The following is a 14,246-nucleotide window of genomic DNA, read 5'->3' on the forward strand; positions in this document are numbered from 1 at the left end:
TTTGTGTTTTTTTTTTTTTTTTTTTTTTTGTAAACAGGCTGGACATGTGCCATTCTGTAAATTTCATCTTGGAGACAGGCCCATTCCTGTGACGTTGAAGAGGGCCATCGCTGCTCTCAGCCTGTGGCAAAAGGCCCGTCTTGCTTGGGGTCTTTGCTTCCTTTCAGACCCAATCAGGTGCCGTGCACATTTTTTAAATTTAGAAATAACAAGGATAAATTATTTGTTCTTTTATTGTTTTGTTTTTTTTTTTTTATAATTTCATTTTTTTAAATTTCAACAGCCATACCTCTTAATGTATTTCATCCTTTTCTAGTTACAGTGCTGTGAAAAACCTGTATATCCCCTGCAACAAAGCTATTATAGTAGAAGTGGTTAAATACACTTTAAATGTGTGAATAAACTAAACAAGTTTTGAAAGCTTGTTGAGATTATATCAAGCCCTGCTGGCTTCGTCAAGTTCCCTATTTCTTTTTGTCAGTGAACCACTGCCGTAGATGAGCAAGAAAACTATCATTAGTACTGTACGTGACACTGAATTCCTCATGCTGCACTTTTTGCCAAATTTCAGCAAAGAGGATGTAGAGAAATGTAAACAGAAGGACCTGCTGGAACAGACCATGTCAGAGATGATCGGAGAGTTTCCGGCTCTTCACCAAACCATCGTGGCTGAGAGGGACATCTACCTTACGCACACACTGCGCCAAGCTACACGCTGTGTGGAGGCTCCCCCTAATGCCCAGAGTAGGTGATACATTGTGTCATGAGAATGAGTGCGCGTTAACAGCTTTCCTGTCAGCGGTTGCTACACGGGCAGGCAGAGACCTTTGGAGCGGACGGTGCTCAAAGGGTTTGCAAGCTCTGCAAGACAATTTAAAATGCTACGGGGGCTTATGGGTCGTTTAGAAAAGGAAACAAAAGAAATGAAAGCCATTGTAAGGAATGGCTCATTGCTACTTCTGGTGTCTGACAGGAAGTCACTCCCACAGTTTTTTCTCCATGAGAGCCATCAGGAATAAGGTGGATTCCATTGTGTCAAATGGTTCATATTTGCTTCAGTGCAATTTTATTGAACAGAAGTTGTGTCTGTTTTATTTGTATTTTTTATTAACACAATATATTGTCTTGGTTTCACATTTCAATATTCTTGAGGATAAAGAGTTAATTTCTCTTAAAAAAGATATACCTGATTTAATTAAGATGCTCTATCATAATGCCAGAAGTTTAGAAAAACATCAACTATATTATTGTGTTTATCATGGTAGTTTTACCATGATAGTTTCTGTGAATATATATCCTTCTAAAAAAAATGTATTATTATGAGAGACCGAGGTGAGTGACGTATACCCATGAAAATAGCTGCGGATGATAGGTACGATTGACACTTCTTGAATGAAAGTTGAAAGTTACGGCCCGATATGTTTCAAAATCATAACTAATACTTGAAGCGCCCATACGTTTGAGTAAGTTACCTTACCTGTCTTCTAGAATTGAGCTTTAAATGAAGGTGTGTGTGTGTGTGTGTGTGTGTGTGTGTGTGTGTGTGTGTGTGTGTGTGTGTGTGTGTGCGCGCGCGCGCAGTATGTGTGACAGCGGGGGTACATATTTGATGGTGCCTGGATTCTCTGCCCTTTCACAGCACCTCTAATTCTGATGAAGCATTTGTAACTTTTATGGCTGATATCGACAAAGAAAACTACACTTTTTTTTTCAAACAGAAGGGCTGGGGCTTCCAGTGTTTTAGTTTACATCTACATTTGCTCTGGGAATTACCTCATCATCAAATGTACATCTCTTGTACATTCTTGTAGAAGTGCCTGCTGTTGTGGTGGGAGTTGTCGGAATGGGTCATGTGCCTGGCATTGAAAGAAACTGGGATAAGCAGCTCAACATCAGCGAAATTATGAGGTATGTTTGTCTTTTCATTCAGTAATAGCAGAGGTGGGTAGTAATCACCATATTTACTCTGTTACATTTACTTAATTAACTTTAGGGATAAATTGGACTTGTCAGAGTTTTTTTTTTTTTTTTTTTTTTTTTTTGAGTATTTTCATAAAAAAATAAATGATACATCGACTACATGACGTTGACCTACATTCCGCTCGCTAGCTTTAGGCCTGCGTCTTTTAAGCCCGGTTAGAGAGTGTTTTACACACATAACGAATTTTGCCTTTTAGTCATGGTTTGTTCAAGGTTTTAAAGAGTTGTCGCAAACCATTTTCCTTGTTGCCATTGAAGTACGAACATGTTCAAAATTTCTTTGCAACAAGAAAAACAGTTGGCAACCGTTAAAACTGTTTTCAAACGAACCGTGAACAAAAAACCAACATTCGGGCTGTGCACAAACACCCGCAAGCCTTTGTCGCTCAGTGCGATGCCACAGTGTTTTGCATCTATCTATTATTGCTTGCATAATGTATTTGTTTAAGTTTGTGAGAAAGACCTAAGTCTTTGGAACTGTCACATGACTGTCTCAGCACTCCAATGTAACCACTGGCGACTTTGATTCCTTTTCACCAATTAAATGGAGCCAGGCAGTCATATGTCTGCGCTGCCAACAAAGTTTCTTGAATTAACAGTTTATTTTACGTGAAGCATGGCACAACTACAAAAGAAGCAACAGCATGCGACTCACAGTCAGAAGAGGCAGAACACCCCTGGCCTCCTCACCTTCATTTCAATTTCAAATCAGCTTCATCTGTATTGCACCTTATCCAACTCAAACAGCTTTACAAGAAACAAAGTTCAAAACAATAAAACCGAACAAGACCACCCTGCCCACCGAAATATGCTATGTTAGAAAAAAACTATTAGAATACCCCAAAAAAATCACTTCTGTCTGTCTCTTTTTCTTCTGCAGTGTTGCACCCCCATCTCAATTTGGTTGGGTTTTGCACACTGTAGTTAAAGGTGTCATGATCGGGATGTTGGGGTATGTCTGCTACCGTGCTGGAGGGAGTTTAGTTCGAGCCCTGTTGTCTTCATCTGCTGTCCGATCAGTTGTGGACAATCTACGACCATCTCCTGCTTGACCTCACAGGTCAGCTGAAAGCCATCACGGACTGACACAGCAGTTGCTTCATGAAAACAGCGCATCTTTTACCAGTGGCCTTAAGAGGATGTTTGGCTAAAAGGCAAGGTTGCTCAGCCAACAAAGACCTCAGGGGGGCACCACAGCGCCACATCTCGCTGTGGTGCCCCAACGGACATGGTACAGCCTTACTGCCAAAGAAACCAACACACACATGATTGTTTTGGCATTTGTGGAACAGGCTTTATTCTCTAAGGTTTAAAAAAAGACAGTGTTTATGATGCTTCAAGGTTTATTCATTTCTAAAACTAGGAACATTTAAAATTAGGAGGAAAATTTAATTTTATGGTTCGTCAAATCCACAAGAAATCATCTTCAGCCAAATCCCCCGGCAATGTTTTCATACAAGTTTCTCCTCTTTCGTCTCTCCATTCTAGTGCCAGTTTTTGGTTGGCAATCATTTTATATGCAATGCATTGGGAAAAAAAAGGCTAATACCAAATGGCAAAATGAAAATGACCTTTTTTTTTTTTTGCAACTTGTTTTTACATTATTGGTACAGTGAGTTGTCATTAAATTCTTACCAACTTGATTATTTACTTGGCATGTATTTGTAGACTTAAGTTGGTGAAAAAAAAAGTTTTCCATGTTCACAGACCTGCCTATGCTTAACAAGTGCCTCTCAATGCATCAGCAAGTGTGAATGCATTTTTGGCATACTGTACTTTATGACCCCCAGAGGTCAGTACAAATTTAGAAACTTCTCAAGGTATATTTTATATGTAGTTATTTTAAATGTTGACTTTTCAATGTGTGATACATTGATTTCAATAGAATCAGTACCACGGCACCTAGATTCATGTGAGACTCATTGCATGCAAGGCTTATGTTTCTCAGGGTGAGTAAAGTATGAACAATAATACTGATCATTGCCCCCCTCACAAACCTACAGCACTGTTAATATAACTTGTCCAGAGTTTGTCATGAATCAGTTGAGCCTCAATCCCTTGTTTAAGGTTCATTCAGGAAATTGATTTTGTGTGTAGGAAATCATCCGTAAAGCCTGCACATGACAGCATCGAACATTCACTTCACCAGCTCTTTGTACTGCAGTACTGCATACCCCCTTCCAGCTATAATAATTGTCTTTAAATGTGTAAAATCGTCAGTACTTTGGAAACGCTTCTCACTAGACTGCAAACTTGGATACTCTGGCTGCCATATCTGTTCTGCCTTTGAGAATTTCATTTCTCCGTATCATGATACAGTATTGATTCTCTTTGAACCAACATCGAAGAGCATTCATAATGCAGGTGATGCCACATTTAACTAGAAGTCTAGATAATTTCATGGTCTCACAGCTGTAAACCTGCATTGACAGACAAAATGCGCCTCCCTTGTTAATTTGCAAAATTATCCTTTGTTGATTAAGCGCAAACAATGCCCCTTTGTCAAATGCCATTGGACCTTGAAATGGTGTCACTAAAAGCGTCATTGTCCTTCAATTCATGTTTACATAAAATCCTCTCTCTAAATGCTACACTGTAATTGTGTTATTGTACTGAGAAAATGTCTGCTTTTATTCCCCAGTGTGCACTCACTGGAAACCAAATGTTAAGTCTAAATCAGATTTCTGTTTCCAAATAAAAATGTAACGACAGCAATATTTGCTTTAGATACTGAATGAAAGTAACGCTCTACGTAGCAGTGTTTGCCAACCTTTATTGAGCCAAGGCACACATTTTACATTTAAAAAGTCTCATGGCACAACACCGAACAAAAACGTCACAAAATGTATGAATACTGAATGAGCACATTTTCTTAACACAGTTACTTATTTACTCAGCGTGAAATCTGGCCCAGTTTAGTTGAACAAAATATGTGCTCGCCGACTTATTCTGTTAAATTTTAACAGGTTTATACACAGGTTTATTACCTGTGAACAATTGAGATAAGAGGAAATGGCTTGCACGATTATTATTTTTTTTGCCCTCTCAACCACTGTAATTTGTATGAAATGACATTTGAAAAGAAAGTGTTCGGTTTGATGGGAATGCTATCCATCATGTAGGATAAGCAGGCAGGTTAATTCAAAAGTAGACATGTCGGAAAATCTGAAATAGTTAAACGTGAAAAGTATAAATCGCCTACGTTATTATTAAAAATAAGGTCGCAATAAAGGCGGTCTCATGTGCTCAATTACTCAAAGATAGCCATAAATTTCATCGAGCTAAATGTCAGGTTTTTATGAAATTTTAGATCACGATGAATGTGTTTGGTTTTGTTGTCATACATTACTGGTGTTTGAAACTGTTCAAAATTTCCTGCACACATCACTTCCAATATGTTAATGTTGCTTTTGCAAGAAAAGTTAGCCCTTTGTCTAACGTAATTAGACTTTGAAATAGGAACACTCAACGACAGACGTCACATTGTCTTTCAACTTATGTCGTTCACAAAACAAAAAATGCGTCTCTCTCACTCGCCTAAGGTTAGTCTACGTACTAGTAAACGTCTACGCACGACCGTGATTTCAAATACGGAATAAAAGTACAGTACTTTACTAACATGCATTTCATTCCGTCGTTTTTTTACATTTTCTGGTGGGATGAATAATAATGCAACACCACCTGAACACAAACATCCGCTGTTACTTCCGGGTTATGAAAGCATGACGACGAAACTTTTCTACTAACTGCGCCAGCCAAACTGCAGGCAGATGGGCGTGATCTTAGTTTGATGGCTCTTGTCGTACATCGACTGAGATCAGGTACGCCCCGTCTTTTTTGCCCAGGTGTGTTTCGATTCCGAAACTCGGTCGGGATGGACAAAATGGGTCTGGCCATGGCGCGTTCACCGCTGGAGCGACTCAACTTTGAAAACGTCGCCCTGAAGAAACTTCCTTTGGACCGCTCCGAGGAGCCCGGGGTGCGACAGGTGAAAGGAGCGTGTTTCTCCAGAGTCCAGCCGCAGCCACTGACCAATCCTCGGTTGGTGGCGGTGTCCCAGGAAGCTTTGGCCCTGCTCGGGCTCAACGGGGATGAGGTCACGGAGGACCCACTTGCGCCAGACTATCTGAGTGGCTCCAAAGTAATGCCTGGATCCGAGCCCGCAGCTCATTGTTATTGCGGCCACCAGTTCGGCCATTTCGCTGGTCAGCTGGGTGATGGGGCGGCCTGTTACCTGGGGGAGGTAAGAGTGCCACCTAATCAGGACCCCAACATATTGCACGAAAACCCAAGTGGCCGATGGGAGATTCAGGTGAAAGGAGCCGGACTTACCCCCTATTCAAGGTACTAACGTGTTGTGGTGGTGGTGTTTTTTTTAAACATCTGTAGATTCTGTACCATTTAACAGGATCCCTATCATTTCACAAACGTGCAACTGAGATATTGTGCATTCCCAATGATAATAATGATACATTTTGATTGACACTGCTCCCAAAATTTTAATTTGTGATTTAAACCTGCACACTACAGGTATGTTTGGGTTAATCCAGAAGTGGAGACCAGTTTCCATCTGTTATGAAATTGGATGAGGAAAAATAATTGTCCGGAGTGAGTCAAAATGTAACAGTAGCTGCAGTAAAAATGATTCCTAAATAACGTTTAAAATAATAAAGACCCACTGAGTATTTTTGTTAGGTGTCCCTCTTGATGGCCAAATTATTAGATAAGGCACATTTTAAGTCGTTGTACTTCAAGCTCTGATGTTGTCTCTCAACATCCATCCATTGTCTGAACCGCTTATCATGCAATCGTTACGAAAAGCTCATACATCTAGACTTGAGAAAGAGAAATAAACTCGAGCTACATGACTCAACAGAAATGGCGTCATCAAGCTAATTTTGAGTCCCTGTTTTTTCAATGTTTTCAGCCATAACTGAGTGTCACTCATAGCAACAAAACGCTGCTAAATCATATTAGAAACATATAAAAGCTTTCTCTTTCTCTTCAGCAAATCAGAACAACAAGCATTGGTTAGAATGGCACTTGCAATCTGCGCATCGTAAAGACCTGCGATTATTTAATACAGTACTTGGATCGATGGATGCTTTTATCTGATTTTGACCAATCAGATGGAACCTTAAATGCGCCTTGCCATCCAATAGAACAGTTTGTAGGCAACACACACACACACACACACACACACACACACACACACACACACACACACACACACACACATTTATTTATACACATGCATACACGTATACTGAAAAACATTGTAAGTGATTCCAATTAACATGAGACATTGAGCAAATACAGCTGCCTGATGTACTGTGGCTCTCTCTCAATAGACAAGCCGATGGGCGTAAGGTGCTGCGCTCTAGCATAAGGGAGTTCCTTTGCAGTGAGGCTATGTACTTCCTGCACGTGCCCACTACAAGAGCAGGCTCTGTTGTAACATCAGACAGCAAAGTCGTAAGGGATGTCTACTACAGCGGACACCCTCAACATGAGAGATGCTCGGTGGTCCTCAGAATCGCACCAACCTTTTTAAGGTGAGTAGTTTATGCCGATGAAAGTATGATGTGTTCTTGTGATTCCTATATTTGATATTTGCTGTTGTCCGCTTTCTCACCAGGTTTGGTTCTTTTGAGATATTTAAGCAGGCAGATGAGTTCTCAGGTCGTCAGGGTCCCAGCTATGGATATGATGAGCTCCGAGGACAGATGCTGGACTATGTCATTGAAACATTCTACCCAGAGATCCAGCAGCAGTACCCAGATCGCGTGGAGAGGAATGTGTCTTTCTTCAGAGAGGTTGAAGCACTTTATTACACGCGTATCTCCCAAGTGACTTTTAGAAGATGTCTGTGTAACCTTGGCAGGGTTGTGACCTGTGGTTAATTTAAGACTTGACGTCACAGACTGAAGTCAAGACCATTTTGATCCTCTTAATTGTGTTAAGCTGTAATAAATGACTTGGTGACCGCATGAGCTGAGTCACTGTGTCCTTCCTCTCTTCACTTTAGATGAGGGCTCTTGAAAATATTCAAAGTAACGTTGCTTCATGTAAACATAATATGTACACATTATTATATCTTCTTCTTTTTTTCCTTTCGGCTTTATTTTATTTATTTACATTACTATATAAGAGTCATTAAAAATTATGACATAAACTTCAAAACTCTCAATCCAAAGAAATGTTATTTAGATATGTGTTTTCTAGTACAAGTAAGACTTAACAACACTGTTATATTCTGTTCTGTCATGGCCATGTCATCGTATTAGCTGCAAAATTGGCAAATTATATTCGTAATCACGTTTGAAATTAGAATAATAATCAATAACCTTGCATTGGTATCAGAAAGTATTCTGGCATTCTAGCTTCATAATAAAATGAAAAAAAGCTTCGATTTAAATAAATTCAAAACTCTTTCCGTCCATTCCAGCGAAGCCCAGCTATTCACAAGGGATAGGGACTGAACCCCACCTCACTTAGTGAATATCTGCGAATAGCTGACATTGCTCCACATCCGATTTCTAACTGTCTGCAGATGTCATTTGATGCTTACGCAGCACGATGCTTACGCAGCACATAAAACAAAGAGGTTCGTAAAGCATCAACACCATGCTTCTAGCATGTACACAATCCTGAACCCATGTTACTTAAGCGACTGTATTCACCAGCTAAACTATTAAACACAAACGAACCACCAACACGAGGCTCATCAATATTATTAGCCTAAATAACACACGAGAACAAACTGCTGTGACATCACACATGGGCAAACAAATATGCCCACTAGTACTTTACACAAACGGTATTAACTCACCTTTTGGCATTTACAAACAACAATAACTGTGAGGTAAAACAAGCAAATTGTAACACCAAATTAGACTACTGCATTTGGAGAGAGGTCGAAACACTTTTATGCATACAATGCAGACTATCATAAAAAGATGATTAAGTTCCCCAAAATGCGGTCTTTTGACTTAATAAAAGACTAAAAAGGATTCGATTATTTATTTTTAACATGTTTTTATTCATGTCAGAAAAAGAACATTTCTTCCCACTTTCACTTTTCACGACTTCTTGTTTAAAGGTGATGCGCCGGACGGCTCGACTGGTGGCTCAGTGGCAATGTGTTGGATTTTGTCATGGTGTCCTGAACACAGACAACATGAGTATACTGGGCCTCACTCTGGACTATGGTCCCTATGGCTTCATGGATAGGTGGGATTGTAATGAAATAGCTGTTGTTTGAAAACATTATTGGTCTTGCATGGTGGGGAAAAATTCAACTCCACTGTAAATTGTTCATCCATCCATTACACTGGTATATACTGTGCACATGCACAAGGTCTGTATTTTCTCCTTCTTCATTCATGTTTAATTCCACGCAGGTTTGATCCAGAGTTCATTTGCAACGCTTCAGACAACTCTGGACGTTACTCGTATCAGGCTCAGCCCGCTATTTGCCGATGGAATCTTGTCAAGTTAGCAGAGGCCCTGGATCCAGAGCTTCCCCCTGATCGGGCAAAGGCTGTTATGGAGGAATATTTGGATTTGTATAACAGCTGCTACCTTGATAATATGAGGAGGAAGCTGGGTTTATTGAAAAAACAGGAACCGGAGGACGAGATCCTCATCACAGAGCTGCTGCAAACCATGCACAATACAGGTGAGACTGGAGTGTTCGTTTGCTTTCCCTTTTCCATTACTGGAAAAAAACAAATCTGCCTTTACACTACAGTAAGACTCAGTTGAAAGACAGATCTTCAACAAGGGTGACCACCTTTGTCTTTTTAATGTTATAGTCTACTTTCTTCTCTTTTCATATTGATATGTGAAAACTGAAAAAAAATCTTACACTCCTATCCAGTGACTCATCACCAATCACAGAGTGGTCAAGAAGAAACCAAATATATGATGTTATTTACTTTTATTTTGTCTTTTTCACTTGTGGTCTGTTACCGTGCAGGGGCTGACTTCACCAACACGTTCCGCAGTCTAAGTCACATCTCCTGTCCCTCGGAGGGAGAAAGTGAGACGGAAGAGGAGCTTGTCAGAGACGCTGCAAACCTCCTGTTGGAGCAGTGTGCCTCTTTGGAGGAGCTCAAAGCTGCCAATAAACCCACCATGGACCCACGGTGGGCTACTTAGGCCACTGCAGTTTGAACATTTAACAAAAGCATTTGTAGTATAAATTTGAGTTTAGGATTGTTTTTTTAAAGAATTTGAATCTGAATACTGCTAATCACTGATTAAGAGTGAAGTTACATTACTGGTGTGGTTTTGGATGAAACAAACGCTCCATATGTTTTTTTTTTTTTGACAGCCTGAAGGTTTAAAAAAAACAAAACAAAATTCCTTTACCCCTATCTGATAAAAACTGGATCGAAATTGGGCGATATTTTACATTTTCTGCATAATTGCCAATGGTCTGAAATGTCATGATTTCTCATAATTTGCACAATCTATCAATGACGTCATTGATCGGAGCTGCAAAATAAGACATGACAGCAAACACAGTGCCCTAAAGCTAATCTATTTTTAGTCTTGTCACATGTCGTGCGAGCGGAAAGCCTATATGCCCTCGACCATCCAATCACAAAATAATATTTCATTCATTTATTTATTGATTGATTGAATGATAAATAGTCCAAACCCATTTTATTTACATCCCAAAAAGGAACTAGCTATCGTATGTCTATCATTTAATTTTAACATCTCTTTAATTCAAAATAGTTTTCATCACTCAGTGTAAGTTACATGAACTTCTGACCACACACATTCATAAAGGGGCAACCAGCAGACAGGCATGTTGTTTGAACAGACACGGAAGTAACTCAAGAGGCGCGGAACTTTTGCTAAACGTAGATATGAGATACACAATGGTCATACCAGACGTGAGTTGAGCTTTTCTCGTTATGCAATTGCATATAAAGTCAATACTTTGTGTAGATAGCGGTGAAACCATTAAACTGAGTTGTTATATGCATGTTGTGCCTGCTATTTGCAGGGAGTTGGCGATGCTGCTTTCTATGGCACAAAGTAACCCAGCGCTGTTCCAGATGATCTCTGACAGGATGACAATAGCGAGGCAGCTCAGCCGACTCAACAAACTGAAGGAACTGATGGAGACCAACGAGGAAGAAATCAAAACCAAACAAACTGAAGAGTGGACCAGCTGGATCACACGATATAGGTGGGATGTGGTGGTGGGGGAGGGCTGCAAGACCCAATGATTGGGCTGTGGACTGTCTGGAGGCAGTCATGGAAAAAAAAACCCAACAGCAGTATTTTAAAATGAACATGAGGCGGTTAAACTGCATGAGCCGGATAAGAGGTGGAGCTGTCAGTGATAAAGTTGTCAGGGAGTGACAATTAAAAACAGGAAATGGGTCATTGGGTGTTCCGTTGCTGTTCTTATGAGTGTTCTTTGGTATCACCACTACAGGAAGCGTCTGGCTCAGGAACTTGAGGGCAACACTGATGTGCAGGCTGTGCAGGAGGAGAGGGTGAGGGTGATGGACAGCACCAACCCTCGCGTGGTGCTACGGAACTACATTGCCCAGAACGCTATAGAGGCTGCTGAGAGTGGTGACTTCTCTGAGGTATGATCAACTGATGCTTGTGGTTTGTACACTATCTCCAAAGGCATGCATTTTTGTTGGTATTACTTACAAAAATATGAATTATTGGAACAGTGTGCTGTGGTCTGACGAGTCCAAGAATAGCCTATTTATTTCTGACGATGTCATCATGGATGAGTGGAGGATTTCAGTGTTGTCCCATTAAAAGATACAGTATTATATCATATTTATAAAAATGTGAGAGGTGTATTTTGTGAAATGGTGCATGAGTATACAGCATAAAAAATGGGCAAAATGAGACATCGAGCCGTTATACCTGCAGGACGTCTTATTTTTCCTCTCCAGCTATGACAGCTTCCGCTGTGCTGGAAAGAAAGCCATTTTTCTGAAAAATTCTACTTTTTAGTCTTATTTGTTCTTGCAATATATCGACTGGAACTTTTAATGGTTGAATCCCAACTTTGACATTTTAAAATGTATTTTCAAGTTTTGTGTTTTTTAAATCATGATCATTCCCAAACTAGTGCAGGACACATGTAGACAAACAAACATACACACCCACATTCACGTCTGTGGACAACTTCCTCAATTACCCTGTCGTGCACGTTATTGGAAATTGAATGTTGCCGACATATGTCCATATAGTGTGGAAAAGTCTCACCTTCACTTCCTCTCAAGCTGCAGTGTATACTTCCATGATGTGTAATATCTGGCTATACTGTACTTTAGGTTCGGCGAGTGCTCAAAGTTCTGGAGAAGCCATTCTCCTCCCAGCCAGGTCTGGAGGTTCCTGCTTGGGTGGGCCAAGGTGGTGCCACCCAACAGGGGGAGAGAGACGATGGTGAAGAGCAACAGGAAGAGGTGGCATCTGCCTCAACAGTTCGAAATCCTGTACCGTATGACAGCAAACCTCCAGCTTGGTCTCAGGCAATCTGTGTCACATGATCATCGTAATAACTTCCCTGAACTTCATCATCTGGCCTGCCCAAATGTGAGGGAAGTATTAGCATCCGCTTCCTTTTTTTTCCACATTTTAGTATGCCTCCTGATTATTTGCACAACTCTATCACTGTGTGGCAGGCTGGTGTCAGGGAAGCGGGTCGGAGATTCAGAGATCACTCCATTCAGAACATCAGTGACACAGGGTAGTCAGGGAAAAAGTTGGGTTTGGTGCCACGAATGTGTCATTACTGTCATGACCATGCAAGGACCTAAAAATATGACGTGGTCCTGCACAAATTAAGAAAAAAGAGATATATATATGTGCGCATCACCCCATCATGTTCCCTGTCTGTTTGGTGCCTGGTGGCTGTTAATGACGGCTCAGACGGAAAGTCTTACAAGGACCTGTCTGAGGCTGATAAACTATGGAGGCGATGCCTGAAAATATACCAAATAGAATGCATTAGGTCAGTTTTATTGTTAAGAGCGAGTGATTAAACCTACATTGACCATCCACAACATCATGACCACCATCAACATCATCACCATCATGATCCAGTATACATTTGGCATTGTTAGAGAGCTATGAACTGAATGGCGCCTTGAGGTATAAGCTCAATTTGTTCTGTGGCCATAACTCACAATACTGTTAAAAAAAAGTTCCCCATCGAAGTGAATCGAAATGCTATCCATTTTTTCCAACTTCCCACAATACATAACAAATATGTAATTTATTTGAAATTAGAAATCAATCACTCTATAATCCAGAAATGTATAAAAACAAACAATACTGACATACAGGTAATTACATAGAACGTAAAGAAATCAACCTGGTTATGCTACTTTTTTTTTTTCCTTCAATATAGTGGGCATTGTGCTGCTCCTTGTGCCCTGGCTGGCTATCTGGCGGCAGTGTAATACGGCCGTATGGACATAGTGTCCATGGAGATGGCCTCATCTCCTCCATAAGCCATAGAAATATTAGTCATTCTTTGCAGAGGATAAATATTATAAATGTATGTCGGTATCGTCGTATCTGTCTGGATGTGTTGCTCCACCTTTTGTTTTTGAATATCCGTCAACACACATGCTATTCGTTAGCCTGTCTGTGATGTTGCCTATTATGTGCTCGCATTAAGCTTGTGGACTTTAGGGCAAAGTTAAGCGGTTGATTTCAACGCACAATGTGTAATTCTCTTCGTTTCATGTTTAGTTTGACTGCAAGCTTCAAGCTGCAGTGCCAATGCGCAGCCTCAGCCATCTTTTTTGAAGATGTGTTCACGATCAGCCAAACTGCTGCTTGGTATGGCGTGACTTTAGTCAAGTTCATTGCTACTATACAGTGCTCGTATCTCAATTTTTTTCTCGCCAATAAAAGCAAAAAAATCGGTCCGACATTGGCTCATAAAACTCGTAAATTGGGTCACCTGTATCTCAAGGCACCACTCTTTGTGGTTCATTTTTATCATACTGATATGTTTGCAGTGGCGTAGAACTGTACTCTGCCATACAGAGTAGTTATCTAAATAAGCGCTGCGATATTAAAATGTTTGCATTATGCCACTAAAGCCACAATAATAAACATGTGTCAAGCAAAACTACTGATTCTTGTTTTTTTTTTTTTTTTTTTTTTTTACAGTTCTTGTATTGGATCATATTAGACAGTGCAGGTGTATCTAATGTTGTGGCCAATTGGTGTTTAAATGCTTTCATGTGAAAGTTGCTTCA

General features: G+C 40.3%; 2 protein-coding genes across 2 annotated transcripts in view; both read left to right on the forward strand.

Annotated features, from left to right (window-relative positions):
- trabd (TraB domain containing) overlaps positions 1-4,101 on the forward strand; it is an 8,458-nt gene extending 4,357 nt beyond the window's left edge. Inside the window, exons 7-10 of the mRNA XM_019894038.1 lie at positions 38-177; positions 572-744; positions 1,812-1,908; positions 2,861-4,101. Coding sequence (XP_019749597.1) covers positions 38-177; positions 572-744; positions 1,812-1,908; positions 2,861-3,032 — 582 coding nt within the window. The 3' untranslated portion in view covers positions 3,033-4,101. The remainder of the gene's footprint in view (positions 1-37; positions 178-571; positions 745-1,811; positions 1,909-2,860) is intronic.
- Positions 4,102-5,627: 1,526 nt separating this feature from the next.
- On the forward strand, positions 5,628-14,046 carry selenoo1 (selenoprotein O1). Its single transcript, XM_019894035.1, has 9 exons — positions 5,628-6,324; positions 7,332-7,535; positions 7,619-7,796; positions 9,083-9,213; positions 9,384-9,661; positions 9,962-10,130; positions 11,003-11,188; positions 11,441-11,597; positions 12,306-14,046. Exons 1-9 carry the CDS (start codon positions 5,771-5,773, stop codon positions 12,519-12,521), a joined length of 2,073 nt encoding a protein of 690 aa, XP_019749594.1. The 5' UTR covers positions 5,628-5,770; the 3' UTR covers positions 12,522-14,046.
- Positions 14,047-14,246: the final 200 nt, after the last annotated feature.

Source organism: Hippocampus comes, unplaced genomic scaffold (assembly GCF_001891065.2).
Source record: "Hippocampus comes isolate QL1 unplaced genomic scaffold, H_comes_QL1_v1.1 scaffold104, whole genome shotgun sequence".
NCBI lineage: Eukaryota > Metazoa > Chordata > Actinopteri > Syngnathiformes > Syngnathidae > Hippocampus > Hippocampus comes.